This window comes from Nymphaea colorata, chromosome 6 (assembly GCF_008831285.2).
Source record: "Nymphaea colorata isolate Beijing-Zhang1983 chromosome 6, ASM883128v2, whole genome shotgun sequence".
NCBI classification, from domain to species: domain Eukaryota; kingdom Viridiplantae; phylum Streptophyta; class Magnoliopsida; order Nymphaeales; family Nymphaeaceae; genus Nymphaea; species Nymphaea colorata.
In genome coordinates this window covers 7,421,183-7,441,420 of record NC_045143.1, presented here as the reverse complement: position 1 = coordinate 7,441,420, position 20,238 = coordinate 7,421,183, and the positions used below count along the sequence as shown (strand labels likewise).

The following is a 20,238-nucleotide window of genomic DNA, read 5'->3' as shown; positions in this document are numbered from 1 at the left end:
TTTTAGTCAATTCATGATACATATAATCTCTTTGTATTTAGCGATATACGTTAGAAACCTATAAACTTGCCTAAGATCATGGAACAACTAATCTTGGATAAGATTCCTTAACAAGAAGATTGATTTGCCTTATTTTGGTAAGACAATGTAATGACTTTCCAACACTCCCCTTCAAGTTGACACTTCTGGATTGTCAAGCTCCAACTTGCTTCTTAAATTGTGGAATGCTTCTCATCCTAAGGGCTTAGTGAACATGTCCACAACTTGCTTAGTTGTTGGAACCAATTGAGTTTGGATGTCACCATTTTGAATCTTATCTCTAACCACATGACCATCAATCTTGATGTGTTTCGTTCTCTCATGGAACATTGGGATTGGCTGCAATATACATTGCAGTTTGGTTGTCACATGATAACAAACATGGGCTCTTTGTGTATGATTCAAGATCTTTAGCCAAATAAGCTCACATGTGGCGAGAACCATGAACCTGTACTTGGCCTCTGCAGATGATCTACAGACTGTGTTTTCTAAGAGATGAGACTATTTCCAATCATGGTGCAATACCTGCTTGTGGATCTTCGTGTAATTTGACATGAAGCCCTATTTGAATCACAATATGCTTTGAGGTGAATCGATCCCTTTGATGACAATATAACTCAATGTCTAGCAGTTCTCTTTAGACATTTCAATAAATTGTTCATGGCATCTTTATGGCACTTGCGGTTGACTCATAAATTGGCTTAGGATGTGAACTGTGTGAACAATGTCTGTCAGTATATTAGTTTTCCAATCACCTTTCTATAATGACTTCGATCTTTGAGGATGTCTTTTTTTTCATTGTCAACCTTTATGTATTGTTCCATATGTGTGTCACACAGTTTTGCTCCCATGTGTCTTATCTGGAGTATGTTGAGAAGATATTTCTTTTTAGATATTAAAATACTAACTTTTGAGTCTTCTAAGTCCGAACCTTTCATTCATACGTGCTTTAGAGAGTTGATTGGATTCAAGTCTTCCCCTTTAATTTAATAAAGATGATGTAAAAAATAACGAGTAATGTGTCTTGACTGAATATAGCCCATGTCATTGAGAAAACGAACAAGCATGGAAAACCAATTTCTAAATGACTGCTTAGTTAGGCTACATGTCTCTCATTTCTGTATAAAGGTAAGTGGCCTTCCTCTACCCACATGCGTATCATATTCGCTTCGAGGAAAGACAGGCTTCTTGTCAGCAGAGATGGCGAGAACAATCCTCTGCTTCTTCTTCCTCTGCCTCGTTGCCCTCCTCCATCCTTCGTTCTCTGAAGCAGTCACCCTAGGAAAGCGGAACGTGCCGGCCATGTTTGTGTTTGGAGACTCCATTGTTGACGGTGGAAACAACGTCTTTGTGGATCGCAACGTCACCACCCGTTTCCTGCCGTATGGAATAGACTTCCCCACTGGTCCTACCGGAAGGTTCACCAACGGGAAGAACCCCGGTGATTTCATGAGCCAGCTCCTGAGGTTTCCTCGTTTCCTTCCTGCTTTCATGGACCCCAAGACCACCGGCGGGATGATCCTCTATGGAGTTAACTACGCTTCCGGTGGCTCAGGCATTCTTGATTATCCCGGTGTAAGTAAACCTATTCGGGCAGGGGTTGTCCCGTTCTCTGTTTAAGTTGTTTCTGATTTCACTGATTAACTGACTTCGTTGTGGTCACCATAAATCATGACCCAGGTCAATCGTCGAGGAGACTCCCACATGCCAATTCTTTTCCCCCTTTTTTTCTTTTCCTCACTGGAATTTGGGAAGTTATTTTCTACATATGATGGGATCCCTAGTTGTTTTACAAAAAGACAGTTAGCAGCATTTGTAATCGGCTTGTCTGATTAATTTTCTAATACATACATTTTTTAATTACCAACGTGGAATACTAATTATTTTATCACCAAATAAAAGAATTGTGGAATAGCCTCAGGATAAAAATTCAACCAATATTTCAGGCTCTGGTAAAGGCACGGTTACTTGGTTAAGTGGAATTACATTTTCTTCTTCTTCTTCCCTTTTATGATGCATGCCACTGGAGGCCGACTTTTTATGCCGAAACTGTCGACGATTTTCAACTGGGTAGGCTCCCAATCATGTGTCAACTCCCTACACATGAGTTATTGTTGGCTAAGAAAATGAACTTTGAAGCACACGGCCTTCTAACTTCCGTTTTCTTTATTCACAATCACTTTCTTAGATTGCAAAATTTTTCCAGTGTAGAGTAAACCATACTGGCGTTGAATTGCTTGATCACATTTTGCTTTGTGGTCGATTAAGGTGGAGATAATCGAAAGCCAAAGCAATCGGAGATCTAAAGTACTAACTTTTGTTGATGTGCAAACTTGTTGCAGTCCTTGTTTATCTCACTCAACCAGCAAATCAAGTACTTCCAAAATACCACGATCCCTGAGTTGAGGACTCAGTTTAACAACACAGAGAAGCTGTCTCAATATCTGGCAAAAAGCATATTCGTCTTCAACTCTGGAGGCAACGACATCGAACAAGAGTGTAACGGACCTGTTCGGAAGGAAAAGTGCGCTTCCGACGAATTCCTTGAGAGTCTTTTGGCGAATTTCACTCACCAACTCAAGGTTCACAACTTTCACTCTGTTTTTCTGATCTCTAGACAGCAGTAGCGATCTCAATTTTTCAGGAAATTGCCGACACCAACTTTTCCGGAACGCCGGTGCTTTAAGTTTCTTAGCTCTGGTGTTTAATTCCGCATGTTTTTGCAGATCGTGTACAATTTGGGAGCTCGAAAGTTCTTACTTTTCGGAGTTCAAGCAAATGGTTGCAACCCTCAACATAAGGCGACGTTACTGGCCACAGAAAAATGCAGGGAGGATATAAACAACGCTTCAAAAACGTTTAACACTCTCCTGAGATCTTCCATAGACAGGATGTATAAAAGTCTACCGGGTTCCAATTTCGTCTTCGTCAATACCTATGGAATTGTGAGAAACGTATTTGACAATCCACAATCTTATGGTATGCAAGATTTTACTGTGAATTTCATCATTATCATCATCGTCATCTCCACCACTAGCACCATGTCTCAAATGCATTGAAAATTGACCCACACTGAGGAAGAAATCATGTGGGTCAGGGGATATTTGTGCTTTAGAAAACTGTTGGTGATTCTGATTGTCAGATTTCCACAGAGAAAGCCAGTAAATCAGTCTAGAACTTCACCAGAACCCATGTCATTGCTAGATGTTTATCTGGTAACATCAGCTAGAAACGTTAATTAGCAAGAGATCCACTTGGTACGGGTGCTGGGCTTGTTGGTCGATTTTGTGCTCGTCACTAGTGAGGTGAGTGGTGCTGTCACCATAGATGTGAGGGTCCCCATTCAACAGTAGGAATCATTATTACCTTCATATTTATGTTAAATGAAAGTTACGATCTTGATGGAAATTCACCAAGTTATCCGAAGAAGAAGATGAATCTTTACTTTGGTATGCTAGATTTGTTAAAATCAGAGGAAAGCTGGATTTCGATTCTTGATAAAACCCATTTACAATCAGAAAACTTTTACCCTACTGTGTTTTTGATCAATAAGAAATTTCTGGGATCCCATCGTTGATGAAATATTTGACACTGGCATGTGGGTACTGAAATGTTGGTTCTATTGGGTGATAATGGTGTGCATGTGATCAGGATTCAAGGTGGTGAACCAGAGTTGTTGCACCATCTCTACTGGAATGCGAGGTGGAGCATGCGAAAAGTACAGCACTCCTTGCATGGATAGGAAGACATACATGTATTATGATGGGGCGCACTTCACTGAGGCTCTATACAAGCTTTTAGTGAAGAAGGCGTACAACTCGACGCTGCCGACGGAAGTATATCCTTTCAATGTTGCACACCTTGCTGCACTGACCTGAGATCCAAACTGTTTGGAGCCAGCTTGAGCTAGGTGAAGAAGGAAAAGGAAATGAGGGAGTTGACCCTTAATGTAATAAAATGAGTTGTATGGTTGTACTTGCATTTAGACTGGATCTGATCAATAAATATTTATATTTGCGGACATCGATGACGGCATCTGTTTTCTGCATAGGCTTTTGTCACCACAGCCACTATAGGCTTTAGTTTTCCCGAGGTAAATGATAAAATGGAAGAGCTTTCGAGCCGAAGCTGCCACGAAAAACTGGTGCACAGGGAAAGGGATCAAAATATCTTTATTAAAATAATAAAAAGAAACTTTTGAAAAGGATAAAAAAAGATTGTTAAAAAGTAAAAATGTCTAATATGTTCATATCTTTTATAATTTTTTTTTAGACGCCCTTACTTCCCTTTGGTGCATATTTGTTCCATGCAAACTGCTGCGCACAAAATTCAATCTGGTTTTCTGCTTCCCATAAGTCAGCTTTATGTGCTGTAAAAAAAGGACGACAAATATGCAAGTTGAAAGCCACTTTGGATACAAATCTAGTGAACTGGATTCATTGGAGTGTTTTGGATTAAATCCAAGGATCTCATGCCGGAGGCGCCACACACGTATCAAAAGGAATATTTACAAGTCTAACTTTGAACAGATTTAAGAACCTCATGATTTGATGATCAATATTACATACTGCAGTGTCTGATTTAAGGTACAGATGACAAAAAAAGCCTTTAACTTCTTGTCGAGAAAAAAAACCAAGACAAAAAGGAAGAAAGAATGAAAGCAAGAAATTTGTGTGGTACTTGCCTGGTGGTTGCCTACATCCACGAGCAACCAAAAAAAGGAAAACAAAGGAAAAAACTTTACGAAACCCATAAAAACATGCGGCGATATAATTGTTGTCTTTGTATACAGCAAGAGATCAAAGAGAAAAGAAACTGAGTCATGAGGGTCTCTGTGACCTGGCTCGAAGAATAGTAACGGTAGATATCAATTATATCACGTCTCCCTCACTTGGGGCTCACACCTCATGAAATCCCATTTTTTTGAGAACACAACCTTCGTAAAACATCAGGTAACTAGTTTGAACAGGATGAATGGGGTCAATATTATTTCCTTCCCTAGCACCTTGTCCCTAACGTAATGACAAGCTTTTTGGACATGACATTCGCATTCATAAAATACTGAACTCATTACAACATATATTGTAACACGATTACCATGAGAGAAGAGTCCAATTTGTTCACCATGAGACAGGAGATCGAAAAATGACGCGATGCACGTAATAGCTTGTCCAAGTTTTAGACAGTGATCATGTATCGAATGAACCGGTTTTATTGTTGCAGTCATAGGGTTCAAGGCCAAAGTTTTTCCTTAGACGCTATTTAGAAAATGAAGGAAAACATGTGAAAAGTTCTTACCTCATGCAACTGAGAGTAGTAGATCCACTTATCAATGAAAGAAAACAGAGCAGCCAAACAGAAATGGGAAGACAGAGAAACAAAGTGGCAAGTGAAGGCAATTCCCTCGCGATTTCATTAATCACACCTGAAAAATATACTTACAGACTTCAATAAAATGATTTGTTTGTTACAGATCGAGGTCTCACGAAGAGCTTTCTTCTCCATCACTTTACAAATCACAATATAAAACAGGGACAAACAGGTGACATTGAGGGAAACACGCTCAAGCAATATGGAATTCCAAATCTGACCTCCCAATACCAATTTCAATAATTAATGTCCATGCTCAATCAACGATACTGTTCTCACTACAAATGGAAACATTTATTCTTTCAGGCGCATGCAGTAGACAAAAATATCAACGAGACCAACCAAAATAAAGGTCTAAGAGTCGTCACTTTCTTATTATATAGAACTGAAAGCTTAAGTGGCACCCAAAAAGAATGGATACTAATAGTAGCCCTGCTAGAGTTGTGCATTGAACACATATCCAGCATAAAAAGAGTGTCCATCCAAGCTGCACACATCTAGTTTCAGCTATAGATAGATGCCCCAAATCCTCTTATCTAGTGATAGATGGTGAAATACCACACGCATTATACATTCAAATTAGTTAAAGAGCAGGATTTGTTAGCATGTTAGTTAAGGTGAAAGATCTATTAGTATGTTCAATACCTCATGTAGATATATTCTTTTTTCAGTGTTGTTAACTGACATTTTTGTAACAAGCTATACAGAACTGGCTTCAATTGACATTTTCAAATTATTTCGTGTCAAACCAGTGCTTACTTGACTCAAAAGTCTTTACTTAAGAATTTGAACGAATAAATCTTTAATGCTATTCCATGGAAAAGGGGTAAGCACAGGCTGAATTGGCAAAGTGATGCTAATTTCTCTGATCCAGAAAGTGAATGAGCCAAAGTTTAATAGTCTAGTTTATAGTCATTTACATCTGGAGCGGGACATTCTGATGCACACCTATTAAATTTTGTGGAAGAAGAGAGAGAGATGATATGTTTTATTGATTGACATATAGTCTCTTTGTTTTCAGCGATATACTTTTGAAACCTACAAACTTGCCTAAGATCAAGGAACAGCTAATCTTGGATTAGATTCCATATCAAGAAGATTGATTTGCCTTATTTTGAGATGGCAATGCGACGACTTTCCAACACTCCCCTTCAAGTTGATGCTCTTGGATTGCAAAGCGCCAACTTGTTTCTTAAATTGTTGAATGCTTCTCGTCCTAAGGGCTTGGTGAACATGTCCGCAACTTTCTTAGTTATGGGAACGATTGAATTTGGATGTCTCCATTTTGAATCTTATCTCTAACCACATGGCAATCAATCTCGATGTGTTTTATCCTCTCGTGGAACGCTGGATTGGCTAAAATATGCATTGCAGCTTGGTTGTCACATAATAATGTCATGTGCTCTTTGTGGATTATCCCGAGAACTTGAGTAATGCCTTTATCCAAATAAGATTACATGTGGCAAGAGCCATGGACATGCATTCAGCCTCTGCAGATGATGCAGAGACTATTGTTTGCCCATTGGGTTTTCTAAGTGATGGGACTATTCCCAATCATGGTGCAGTACCTGCTTGTGGATGTTCGTGTCATTGGACATGAAGCCCAATCTAGATCATAATATTCTTTGAGGTGAATCGCCCCCCTTGATGACAGCATAACAACATATCCAGGTGGTTCCCTTCAGATATTTAAATAAACAGTTCATGGCTTCTCTATGCGGCACTTGTGGTTGACTCATAAATTGTCTCAAGATGTGAACGGTGTGAACAATGTCTGGCTTCGTTATGGTCAGATATGTTGGTTTTTCAATCATGTTTCTATAATGACTTGAATCTTTGAGGATATTTCCCTTTTCATTGTCAAGCTTTATGTGTTGTTCCATAGGTGTGTCACACGGTTTTCCTCCCCTGTGTCCTATCTGGAGTATGTTGAAAAGATATTTCTTTTGAGATAAGAAGATATCAACTTTTAAAGTAGCTAATTCTATGTCAAGAATATATTTGAGTCTGCATAAATCCTTCAACTTGAACCGTTCATTCATCATGTGCTTTAGAGAATTGACTGCATTCAAGTCATCCCCCGCAATGATGATGTCATCCACATACAGTACAACAAATGTACGTCATCTAGTGCCTATTTTAGAAAATAATGAGTAATTTGCCTTGGACTGAATATAGCCCATGTCTTTGAAAAAACTAGGAAGTTTGGAAAACCAATTTCAAGATGAATGTTTAAGCCCATAGATAGACTTATTTAGGTGACATGTCATTCCTTCCTATCATTGTCGACCAAATCCAAGAGGTAACTGCATAAAAAACCTCTTCCCTAGATCACCGTGTAGAAAGGTGTTGTGGACATTGAATTGAAAAAGGTGCCACTTTTGAATAGCTGCAATGGTCAAAAGGCATCAAATAGTAGAGACCTTGGTGACATGAGCGAAAGTTTGTAACCAACTCCTTCTATTTATGTATAACCCTTTACAACCAAGTGATCATTGTATCGTTCGACAAAGCCATTAGATTGGTCTTTGATTTTGAACACTCATTCGCAGCCTATGGGAGCTTTGCTGGGGGGAAGCTTCATGACAATCCAGGTATGATTGGTTTCTAATGCACCAATTTCAGCCTTCATGGCATCACGCCATTTAGGGTCCTTCATGGCTTGGACAATGTATGAAGGTTCACATTGCTCAAAGAGGGTAGGCATGAAACATGTGTAATTTGGATTGAAGTTAGTGACATCAAGACATTCTACAATTGGGTAACGAGTACCTTTTGTAGGGCTTGGGCCCTTACTCTTCAACAAATGACTGAAACTGGGTAAGACTGAGAAGCACTTGTAGTCGATAAGATGAGCCGGTATATGCTTAGGTTGCGTAGATATGCAAAGTTGGACCAAATCGTCATGAGTAGGGTCAATTGATTGAAGAATGGGGTCAAGGTTGGTTCCATCATCTGGATTGGATTGGGTATTGTTTAGAAATTCAAACCGAGTATTGCCATTTTCAAGATTGACATGAGGTTCACTTGGGTTTGAAAGAAACTCATGCTCACCTAAGACGTAATCACTGAATGGTGAAGGAAGAACCACTTGTTCACTGTCCCCAGCGTGTATTTCATTTTTATTTGAAAAATGATTTTCACAAAATCTGGCATCTTTACTGGTGAACAACAACCCACTTTCAATATCATAAACCTTGTAAGCTGATTAACCATATAGATAAATGAGAAATATGCATCACTTTCTCCTCAAGTCAGACTTGTGATTTTTATGAATATTGTAGGCATAACATAAACATATAAAAACACGTACACGTTTGTAGTTTGGTGTATGTTTGTACAAAACTTCATATGGAGTTTTATTATTCAATACATTTGATGGTAATCTATTGATAATGTATGTATCAATGGTGACACATTCTTCCCAAAATTTTTATGGGCAATTTAGATTAAAAAATTAATGATCGTGCTATGTTTAGGAGGTCTCCATGCTTGCGTTCGACCACACCATTTTGTTGTGGTGTAGCAACACAACTATGAGGACGATCAATTCCTTTGTTCATGAAGAAAGTTTTCCATCTCTTGTGAAAATTTTTTATTCCAATTATCACTTCTAAGAATTTTAATTCTAGTTTGAAATTGGTTTTCAATAAGTGCGACAAAATTTTTAATGTCTCCAAAAACTTCAGATTTATATCTCATAAGATAAATCCACGTAGATCAAAAAAATCATTAACTATAGTTAAAAAGTATTGTGCACCAAATCAATGAAGGCATGTGATAACTTCCCCACAAATCACAATAAATTAATGAGCACATGTTGAAATAGTACTATTGAGAAATGAAAGTCTAGTGTTCTTGGCAACAAGACAAATATCACATACATCAAGAGACTTAGAAATGTCAATAAGGAACAAATGAGACAAAATAAAAAGTTTGAAATCATATGTATGCCTGAGATGAAGATGCCATGGAGCAGATTTTGTGGCAGCTAGGTTTACACTGAAATTGGTTTCATCTAGGACATACAATCCATTCTACAATGTACCAATTCCAATCATAGTCGTTGAGTGACGGTCCTGCACCACACAAGAGTTCTCATTAAATTTTGCATCACATCTTAAATCACTACAGAGTTTAGGCATAGATATCAAGTTGAATGTAAAGGTAGGAACATAGAGAACATTTTTTAGTGTTATGTTTGGGCGCAAATCCACATCACCTATATCGGTGAGATTGCCTTTGGACTCATTTGGTAGGTTGATTGGAGGGTGGCTGGTGGAGATGAGCTCACGAAGGTTGGATATAAGATTAGTGATGTGGTGTGTTGCACCGGTGTCAAGGATCTATGATTGATTAAAAATAAAACATGAAATGGGTGAAGAGAAGTTACCTGAGAGGTTAACTCTAGGTTCATCGGTACCTTGATTAGAGTTTTCTATGAACTCAAGGAATTTTTGGAATGGTTGGGCATTTGTTTGATCAGTGCATGCAGTTCTTAGGGCATTAGCCTTTGGCTTTGTCAATCCATTAGAAGAACCTGACCTATTAGGGAAACCAACAAGGAAATAACAATTAGCTTTGATGTGTCCAATCTTTTCACAATGCCTGCATTTCACCCATGGTCTTCCTCTTTCCTTAGTTTGATTGTTTTTATCTCCTTCATACATTTGTGGTGGATGTTGTATTGCAAGTTGGAGACCTTTTCTTCAGCATGTACTATATTAACGTCCCTTTGTTTCTTCTCTTGAATAAGAAGAGAATAAGCTTTGAAAGTAGAAAGCGGATCCATCAACAATAGTTGGCTTCTAATGGCAGCATAGCTGTTATTAAGGCCCATCAAGAACTGTATAAGTTGGCCTTGTTGGCGAAGACACTCCATAGCTTTCATGGAACCACACAAACAATCTAGGATGTTAACATATAAAGCTAACTCTTCTTATAATCCCTTCTTTGTTGTGTAATGAGTTGTAATAGAAGACTGATTTTGCTTGCAGTTCATTATCAGAAATTATATTTGGTAAATGAGTGTTCCATTGGGTTGAGAAAATGAGCTTCAATATCGCTCCAAACTTGGGCAGCAGTTTTAGCATGAGTTACACTAGTCAAGAGTTCCTTGTGAATGGATTTTAAAACCCAAGACTGAACCAGGTTGTTGCATCTCTCCCATATAATTTTGAGGGAGATGTGGCTGTTAGGCTTGGCAACAGATCTATCGACGAACCCCAACTTGTTTTTGGTAGAAAAAGCCATTACCATGGTCTTTCTCTACATCATATAGTTATCTCCTGTCAAGGCATTAGAGACTAAAGGAGTCCCAGGTCCATTAAAATGATGGACATAATATGGGCTTGCTACGCTGATGTTGTTTACAACATTGGGTTCCTTTAGAATAGTTTCTCCCCTTTCTACCATCTTCTTCTGAGTTAATCTTGCTCTAATACCATGTCAAATTCTGTGGAAGAAGAGAACGAGAGAGAGAGAGAGAGTTGATATGTTTTATTGATTGTCGATTCATGATTCATATAATCTCTTTTGACTTTAGTGATATATGTTTGAAACCTACAAACTTGCCTAAGATCAAGGAACCGCTAATCTTGGATAAGATTCCTTAACAAGAAGATTGATTTGCCTTATTTTGATAAGGCAATGTAATGACTTTCCAACACACCGCACTGCAATAATTTATACTTTAAAAAGGAAAATGTTGAATTAGTGATGAAAATTTTCAACTATGCTATTCTTCAGACACAAGGCGCATGAGAAAGAAATTTGGAGATCAGTTTGCAGACCTATAGCTTCATAACTCATACGTGAGATCGGCAGAAGTTCAGTTAGAGGGAGAACTAATCCATACCCCTAAATGTTTATCATGCAGCATTGACATTGAAATTAACTGTCTGCAAATCAAGAAGTTAGTTCTCAACCTTGTATATATATGTTCGCATCCATCACAAACACATCAACCACATCCACTTATCTTCTTAAGTACCACTTGGATGTAACTTTCATGAGACATTTGAGGAAAAGATAGATATAAGGGCTTATTAACCCCATTTTATAGCAAAAAACTGTTCTTATACTGCAGCCAAATAAGAGAACGTCCAAGGGCAAGGAATTTGTGTGAAAGAAGGAGAAAGAGAGAGAGAGATCCTCACCTCTGCTCTCTTATGGTTGAGATCAAGGAAAGGGGCTGTGAAAGAGAAAAAAGAAGAGTTGACGGATTCTGATTTTTCACAGGTATGGGGATTTTCAGTTCTGAACAGAACATGAAGCCCTTTGACTGCTTATAGATAGAAATATATATACATATTTGCATGATATGTTATGTATGTTTTCATTCTATCGGTGAGAAACAGAGCATGCATATAATAGATTAGGGCCGTATTAGAACTTTCCATATCAAATACAAAAAAAAAAAGAAGAAGAAGAAGAAGAAAGCAACAGCCCAGAACGTTGTCGACAGAGGGCATGGGTTGCTCTTCTCGACTTAGAGTAAAACCTAAAAATCATCAAGCAAAGAAGGAAGAGAGGAAGGAAATACAGTAGATTTTACCAACGAGTAGAGGCAATCGCATGCCCGACTGGAAACTAGTCATTTTTCTCACGTGGGAGGCAGAGAGGCGACTTGGGAAAAACTGGACTGCAGTGTCGTCTTCTTGCAGTTCCCTTTTTGCCTGTGGCCCATCCCCGTCGCAGCAATGGCAGAGCTGAAAGAAAGAGAGGAGAGGATGAGGTGGCGGCGACCGAAGGCGTGGTTCGTCAGAGGCGTGGCGGCGCGGGAAACCCAAACGCAAGAAGAGAGCCTTCTTTCCCTCTCTGGTTTTGAGCATGGAAGAGCAGGGATCTGTCAAGATCCCTTTCCCATCCTCTGCTCCACGCCATGGAAGGCTAGAGAGGGAGACACACTCGGTTTGGGTGGTCGTCTACCTCACTATGAGAGAACTGAGAAATGAGGGTAGAGAGGGAATGGCGGTGGCGGAAGGCGACGGGCGGCTGGTGGCGCAGCGGCGTGGAACCGAACGACGAACCTCGCGGGAGAAGGAGAGATCGCTCGTGCTGGTGTTGGGTTGCTGAAAAATCGGTGGAAACCACCGTCGGGCGAAACCAGAAGACGAGGAAGGAACGCTCGCGAGGAGAGAGAAAGTCAGGTGTAAAATGAAAAGAGGATTAGGGTTCGATCGAATTCATGTTCATTTGGAAATTTCAAAACGGGACCACCTAATTATCAAAATTTACGGATAAGCATTATACTTTTTAGAAATTCAATTCACAACATTTTTGCTAAAAACCTCTTTAAGAAGAGGCTTGCTAAAGTGACTTTCAGCAACAACCGGATATTTAATATGAAATTGCGATTTGGTACCCTCTAAGTTTTTGAAAAATTGCCAAAAGGGAGTTTTTATAAAATAAAAACGTAATGTTAAGTTTTGTTGTTCTTTGAACCAGTGGATCGGGTTGTTACAGTGGTATTCAGAACCAGTTCAACACTCAAACCTAGGGTCCCACACGTGAAGACGCGTGTGCCTTAAGGGGGGTGGATTGTAACACCCTAAAAGTATAGTCCTGTATCGAAGATTGTGAGAGATCTTCATGGACTTATAAAGGGAGACCATTAATGTGATGGTTGTCCTGGTTCCTAACCTTTTCGAGGGTTGGAGCAGAAACTACTAGAGGGCAGTTTGAGATCCGTCGAACTGGGGGCCCGAGCCCGGGAGTGGGCCTGGTTGTTATAGTGGTATCAGAGCTGTTTCAACACTCGGACCTAGGGTCCCATACGTGCGGACGCATGTGCCTTAAGGGGAGTGGATTGTAACATCCTAAAAATTTAATTCAGTATCAAAGATTGTGATGGATTTTCAAGGATTTATAAAGGAAGGCGATTAATTAGATGATTGTCCTGGTTCCTAACCTTGTGGGGTTGAAATCGAAAGTGCTAGGGGCTGGTTGGGATCCGCCGAACCAAAGGCCTGAGCCTGGGAGTGGGTCGGGTTATCACAGTGCGGGCCCCTGGCACGATGGATCCCAACCCGCCCTCCTAGCAATTTCGGCTCCAGCCCTCGAAAAAGCTAGAAATCAAGACAATCATCTAATTAATGACCCCCTTTATAAACCCTTGAAGATTCCTCACAATCTTCGATATGAGACTAAATATTTGGGCCGTTACAATCCACCTCCCTTAAGGCACACGTGCCTGCACGTGTGGGACTCCAGGTCTAAGTGTTGAAACTACTCTGATACCACTATAACAACCCGACTCATTCATGGGCTCGGGCCCCTGGTTCGACGGATCTCAACCCGCCCTCCTAAACAATTTCGGCTCCAGCCCATGAAAAAACTAAGAACCAGGACAATCATTCAATTAATGACCCCCTTTGTAAACCCTTAAAAATTCCTCACAATCTTCGATACGAAACTAAACATTTAGAGCGTTATAATTGCCTGTTGCTTCATGCCCATAATTTACACACGTATCTATCAGAAACTATGGAATACATTGTAAAAACAGTTCTCTTTTACAAACAGTAATGAGATAGAACTAAGGAAAGTTTCAATTCTTCCCTGTGCAAGCGACAACGGAGGCTCACCACTTGCGTTTATTTTCGACTCCTCTCTTAACTGGGCTGGACTTGCAATATATCATTGGAGCTAAGTCAACCTTTTTATTTATATGGGTGGAAATCTTAATTTTATGGGGCATTTGTTTGCAAAAATACTTTATGAGTGTCTTATAAATCTATCTTAAAAAATTGGGCCAGATTCATTGAACAATAATTTTCGTATTTGATGAACCTACCCCAATTTGGGGCAAATTTACGAAACAATTACAGGGTTTCCTTATTGTCAAAGGACAATTAAGTGAACCTACAGTAAGTAAATTTAGCCCCAGCCTGACATGAAATGCTAACACATGTCTAACTCTCTAAGAGCAGTATAATTGTATTTCTAGTTTCCATAACCCAGGTTTTAATATCAATGTGTAACACATTTTTTTATTGTTTTTATATTCTCATTAATTCTGCTTGTGATAGAAATATCATGATGTTTAGTGATTGAATTCACAAAAATTTCAACTTTCGTTCAAATCAGCCGCTAGGACTTTCTTGCTGGCAAACTATTTTAACAACATTCATGTCACTAGTTGAAGATCCAAAATAATTAAGTCTTTGTTTAGTTATGTTATTGTTTGAGCTTCCTTACAGTGAATCTCCTAAAACTTGGTGGTTAATTTAGAGAGAGAAAAAAAGAAAAAGAAATGCCAACTTTGCCGACTTCAAAGTGGTCCGCCAAACGCCAAAGGAAGAAGCACGAGTACAACGTGGGTTCCTCTTTAATGCCAACAAAACTTTTCTGTCTTTTTGGTTTTTAATATTTTATTATATGTTCTCCTTTTCGTGTAAGGGAATATGGGGCCGAGCTCCGGATCAAGTGCTCCTCTGATTGTTCCCATTTCTTTATTCTTTCTTTGTCCATTTACGCTGCGCCTTCACTTTTTCTTTTCTCGAGTTCTCTTTTCTGGCTCGCCTCTCTTGCGATTGCGTTTAGCCATTGGTAGACATATCACGTGCTTGTAATAAAAGGTGATAGACCTTTTTAAGAGCGTCCCTATATTGAGCCCCACATTCATAGCCCTCAAACATCACGATCCTTACATTTTTGAAAATTTTTTTCTTATATTTTTTTTTCTTTCTTTGATACAGGCATTTTTCTTTCTGATTTTTGTAGTGTCTTATTTTTATTTTCCTTAAAATTTCATTGCTAAAAAATTGCCAAGCTGGTTACGTACGTCTTGGTGCAAGAAAGTTTTGTGCACTAATATGATTAATGGCAAAAATGATTTTATCTAAAAGAAAAAAAAACTTTAGCAGTCTCCACGGTAGCTTCCAGTCGATTACACCATAGGCGATGAGCACATTGAATCTAAATTCCCCTTCTAGAAACTCTAGCTATCTCCATAGTCTCACTTAAATTGAGGTAGATTTTAAGGGCTTTTAAGAGTTATTTGACAACAATAATATATTGTTATTGTTTCATGAATCTGACCTTAAAAAAATAAAACAAATTCATGAAATAGTGTTTTATATGTTTGTCTCGTTTTTGAGGATAGGTTCATGAGTATTATCATTTGACAAATAAAAGAGCATCTAACTGTTTCATAAATAAGATCCAAAGATTAAAATAGGTTCATAGAATACCTTAAAAAATATTTTTTAGATCTGCCTCAATTTTTTTGTACTGATTCATAAAACAATATCAATGTTCCATTTGCAAAATGGGCCATAAAAAAATATCAAAAACATATGAATTTTTTACTAAAGAAGTAAGCAACCATTTGGGCTTGGCCGGATTTTTAATTTGAGCTTAATTATGAGTCTAGCAATCGAAGAAACTATTGATCCACACGGGTCTAGAGACATAAGAGACATAAAGGGGCAGGATTCAAAGAAGTAAAAATCGAATTCGATTACAGCCAAAGATAGGTAAAAGAGGGAAGTCAAAACCTTTGCATCCGCCCAACGCAACCCTGGCAAGACCTCGATGACTCGATAAAATTTAAAATTTGAGGTCTAGCTGACCACGCATTCGTTTGTTGGGTACGATGACAGATAGAGAATCAATGCACACCTTTTCAGTATCGTCTTCCTCAGTAGGGGGATGAATCCAGTGCCATGTAATTGCACAATTTTTTAATAAAATAAAAAATAATATATATTTGAAATTTTGAAAAATACAGACCCCTGCCCCCAGTACCGGCCGCAGCTAGAAAACCGCGTCGATGTCTCTGTTGCAGTTCGGTGGATTCCCTCTGTTGCAGTTCGGTGGAGAAGAAAGATCTTGGGGCCACTTTGACCTCCGCGGTCGGTATGTGGAGGCTGCAGCCAATGCACCGAGCGTTCACATTTCAGTCTGTTCCGTTGCACGTGAAAGCCATAGACCTTAAATGCATGGTATCGATGTGACATAAAGAATATATCTGATTTAGTTTGTAAAACGAAATGTCCAATCAAATCAGAATTATTAAGGTTCTATCCTAAATTCTGAAAGCGCTCTTGCTTAAACATGTACCTATAACCCATTGATCAACTCTCTATATATATATATATTATAAAAAGTATCGTTTGATGTTTTACTAATATACAATACATTTGGCGGCATGACTACATCGGTTTGTTCTGTCTTTTCTCTTCTTGTCTGGGCTCAAATGGGCCAAAGTGACCACAAGCTTTGTTTTGTTCGGCCGGCTGCTTAACTCGTATCATGATCATATGCTCGTCAGTGAAATACAATTTAGAGAATAAGTAGAAGCAAAGTAGCCTTGTTTAGCACACCCCAATTGACCAGTAGATCTGACTCGAAGACCGTCAAGTAGAAAGAGGCGAAGAAGACCTCACGTCGAAACTCACACGGTCGGAAGATTTTCGAGATGCCAACTGCGATGAATCGCCGGACTTGGTAAGACAGCTGGCTCGCAACATTGAGTTCCTCAAGGTGAAAGGAGATTTACTGGATGGATCTCTTCCTTTGCCAAAAAGGTATCTGCTGCAGTGAAGAGATCGTACAGTCTCCCATCTGTATAAAGGTAAGTGGCCTTCCTCACCCACATGCATATCATATTCGCTTCGAGGAAGCAGAGGCTTCTGTCAGCTGAGATGGCGAGATCAATCCTCTGTTTCTTCTTCTTCTTCCTCTGCCTCCTTGCCCTCCTCCATCCTTCGTACTCTGGAGCAGTTACCCGAAGAAAGCGGAACGTGCCGGCCATGTTTGTGTTTGGAGACTCCATTGTTGACGGTGGAAACAACGTCTTTGTGGATCCCAACTGCACCACCGATACCCTGCCGTATGGAATAGACTTCCCCACTGGTCCTACCGGAAGGTTCACCAATGGGAGGAACCCAGCTGACATCTTGAGCCAGCTCTTGAGGATTCCTCGTTTCCTTCCTGCTGCCAAGGACCCCAAGACCACCGGCGGGATGATCCTCTATGGAGTCAACTACGCTTCCGGTGGCTCAGGCATTCTTGATTATCCCGGTGTAAGTAAACTTTTTCGGGCAGGGGTTGTCCCGTTCTCTCTTTAAGCACTAATTAACCGACTTCGTTGTGGTCACCATAAATCATGGCCCAGGTCAATCGTCGATGAGACTCCCACATGCCAATTCTTTTCCCCCTCTTTGTCTTTTTTTCACTGGAGTTTGGGAAGTTATTTTCTACATATGATGGGATCACTAATTGTTTTACAAAATGACAGTTAGCGGCATTTGTAATCGGCTTGTCTGATTAATTTTCTAATATATACATTTTTTAGTAAACAACGTGAAAAACTAATTATTTTATCACCAAATAAAAGAATTGGGGAATCCGCCTCAGGATAAAAATTCAACCGATATTTCAGGCTCTGGTAATGGCACGGTTACTTGGTTAAGTGGAATTACATTTTCTTCTTCTTCCTTGACTTTTTATGTGGAAACTGTCGACGATTTTCAACTGGGTAGTCCCCCAATCAAGTGTCGACTCCTTACACATGAGTTATTGTCGGCTAACGATGAACTTTGAAGCACACGGCCTTCTAACTTTTGTTTTCCTTATTGAAAGTCAGTTTCTTAGAATGCAAAGTTTTTCTAGTGTAGAGTAAACCATACTGGCGTTGAATTACTTGATCACATTTTGCTTTGGGGTCGATTAAGGTGGAGATAATCGGAAAAAAAAAGCAATCGGGGATCTAAAGTACTAACTTTTTGTTGATGTGCAAACTTGTTGCAGTCCTTGTTTATCTCACTGAGCAAGCAAATCAAGCACTTCCAAACCATCACGATCCCTGACTTGAGGACTCAGTTTAACAACAGACAGAAGCTGTCTAGCTATCTGGCAAAGAGCATATTCGTCTTCAACTCTGGAGGCAACGACTGTGCACAAGAGTGTAGCGGATCTGTTCGGAAGGAAAAGTGCGCATCCGACGAATTCCTTGAGAGCCTCTTGGCGAATTTCACTCACCAACTCAAGGTTCACAACTTTCACTCTCTTTTTCTGATCTCTTGACAGCAGTAGCGATCCCAATTTTTCAGGAAATTGCCGACGCCAACTTTTCTGGAACGCCGGTGCTTTAAATTTCTTAGTTCTGGTGTTTAATTCCGCATGTTTTTGCAGATCGTGTACAATTTGGGAGCTCGAAAGTTCGTACTTTTCGGAGTTCAAGCAAATGGTTGCAACCCTCAAAATAAGGCGACGTTACTGCCCACAGAAAAATGCAGGGAGGATATGAACCACGCTGCAATAACGTTTAACTCTCTCCTGAGATCTTCCATAGACGGGATGAAGAAAAGTCTACAAGGTTCTAATTTCGTCTTCGTCAATACCTATGGAATTGTCAGAAACGTATTTGACAATCCACAACCTTATGGTATGCCACATTTTACGGTGAATTTCATCATTATCATCATCGTCATCTCCACCACTAGCACCATGTCTCAAAAGCATTGACAATTGACACACGCTAAGGAATGAATCATGTGGGTCAGGGGATATTTGTGCTTTAGAAAACTGTTGGTGATTCTGATTGTCACTTGTCAGATTTCCACAGAAAAAGCCAGTAAATCTGTCTAGAACTTCACCAGAACTTATGTCATTGCTTGATGTTCATCTGGTAACATCAGTTAGAAACGTTAATTAGCAAGAGATCCACTTGGTGCGGCTGCTGGGCTTGTTGGTCGCTTTTGTGCTCGTCACTAGTGAGGTGAGTGGTGCTGTCACCATAGATGTGAGGGAACCCCATTCAACAGTAGGAATCATTATTACCTTATATTTATGTTGGATGAAAGTTACGATCTTGATGGAAATTCACCAAGTTTTCCGAACAAGATGACGAATCCTTACTTTGCTATGCTAGATTTTCTAAAATCACAGGGAAAGCTGGACTTGGATGGTTCTTGATAAAACCCATTAACAATCAGAAAACTTTTACCCTACTGTGTTATTGATCAATAAGAAATTTCTGGGTTCCCATCGTTAATGAAATATTCGATACTAGCATGTGGGTACTGAATTGTTGGTTCTATGGGGTGATAATGGTGTGCATGTGATCAGGATTCAAGGTGGTGAACCAGAGTTGTTGCACCATCTCCACTGGAATGCGAGGTGGAGCATGCGTGCAGGGCAGCATGCCTTGCAAGCATAGGCGCACATACATGTATTATGATGGGGCGCACCTCACACAGGCTCTATACAGGCATTTAGTGAAGAAGGCGTACACCTCGAAGCTGCGAACGGAAGTATATCCTTTCAATGTTGCATACCTTGCTGGACTTCCTTGAGATCCAAACTTTTCCAGAGGCAGCTTGAGCTAGGTGAAGAAGGAAAAGGAAATGAGAGAGTTGACTCATCATGTAATAAAAGAGTTGTATGATTGTACTTGCATTTAGATTAGATCTGATAAATATATTTATATTTGCGGACATCGATGGCTTCACTTTTTTTCTGCATAAGCTTTTGTCACCACAACCACTATAGGCTTTAGTTTTCTTGAGGTAAAGGGTAAGAAGGAAGAGTTTACGTTTCGACCAGAAGCTGACACGAAAAAATAGGTGCACGTGAGTAGGAATGGTCAAAATACCTGTATTAAAATAATAAAAAGAAACTTTTTTAAAAGATTAAAACAGATAGTAAAAAAGTGAAAATGTCAAATATGTCCACTTCTTTTTATGAAATTTTTTTAAAATACCCGCACCTCCCCTTTGCTGCATATTTGTTTATTACAAACATATGAGCTCACAACTCAATTTGGTTTTGAGCTCTCCATAACGTCAACTTCATGTGCTCTAAATGGAGCGGACAAAT

The 20,238-nt window shown here is 39.5% G+C and overlaps 1 protein-coding gene across 3 annotated transcripts; it reads left to right on the top strand.

The window, feature by feature from the left end:
- Positions 1–1,186: 1,186 nt before the first annotated feature.
- On the top strand, positions 1,187–19,856 carry LOC116255505 (GDSL esterase/lipase At1g71250-like). 3 transcript variants are annotated; one of them, XM_031633293.2, is made up of 4 exons: positions 1,187–1,614; positions 2,382–2,621; positions 2,766–3,018; positions 3,691–4,060. In XM_031633293.2, the coding sequence occupies exons 1-4, from the start codon at positions 1,240–1,242 to the stop codon at positions 3,915–3,917; spliced, it is 1,095 nt and encodes a 364-aa protein (XP_031489153.1). In that variant the 5' UTR covers positions 1,187–1,239; the 3' UTR covers positions 3,918–4,060. The 3 variants fall into 3 exon arrangements, with proteins under 3 accessions (XP_031489153.1, XP_049934242.1, XP_031487214.1); XM_050078285.1 differs by lacking the exons at positions 2,382–2,621; positions 2,766–3,018; positions 3,691–4,060 and adding exons at positions 18,169–18,408; positions 18,553–18,805; positions 19,489–19,856 and having other exon boundaries at positions 1,200–1,614; XM_031631354.2 differs by lacking the exons at positions 1,187–1,614; positions 2,382–2,621; positions 2,766–3,018; positions 3,691–4,060 and adding exons at positions 16,819–17,441; positions 18,169–18,408; positions 18,553–18,805; positions 19,489–19,856.
- The last annotated feature ends 382 nt before the right edge of the window (positions 19,857–20,238 follow it).

Bases quoted from the DNA above. Each gene is read 5' to 3' on its own strand.
- LOC116255505 (XM_031631354.2), top strand. From the start codon at position 17,013: ATGCATATCATATTCGCTTCGAGGAAGCAGAGGCTTCTGTCAGCTGAG. The intron at 18,409-18,552 runs GTTCACAACTTT...ATGTTTTTGCAG, and splicing joins ATTTCACTCACCAACTCAAG to ATCGTGTACAATTTGGGAGC. The intron at 18,806-19,488 runs GTATGCCACATT...GCATGTGATCAG, and splicing joins TGACAATCCACAACCTTATG to GATTCAAGGTGGTGAACCAG.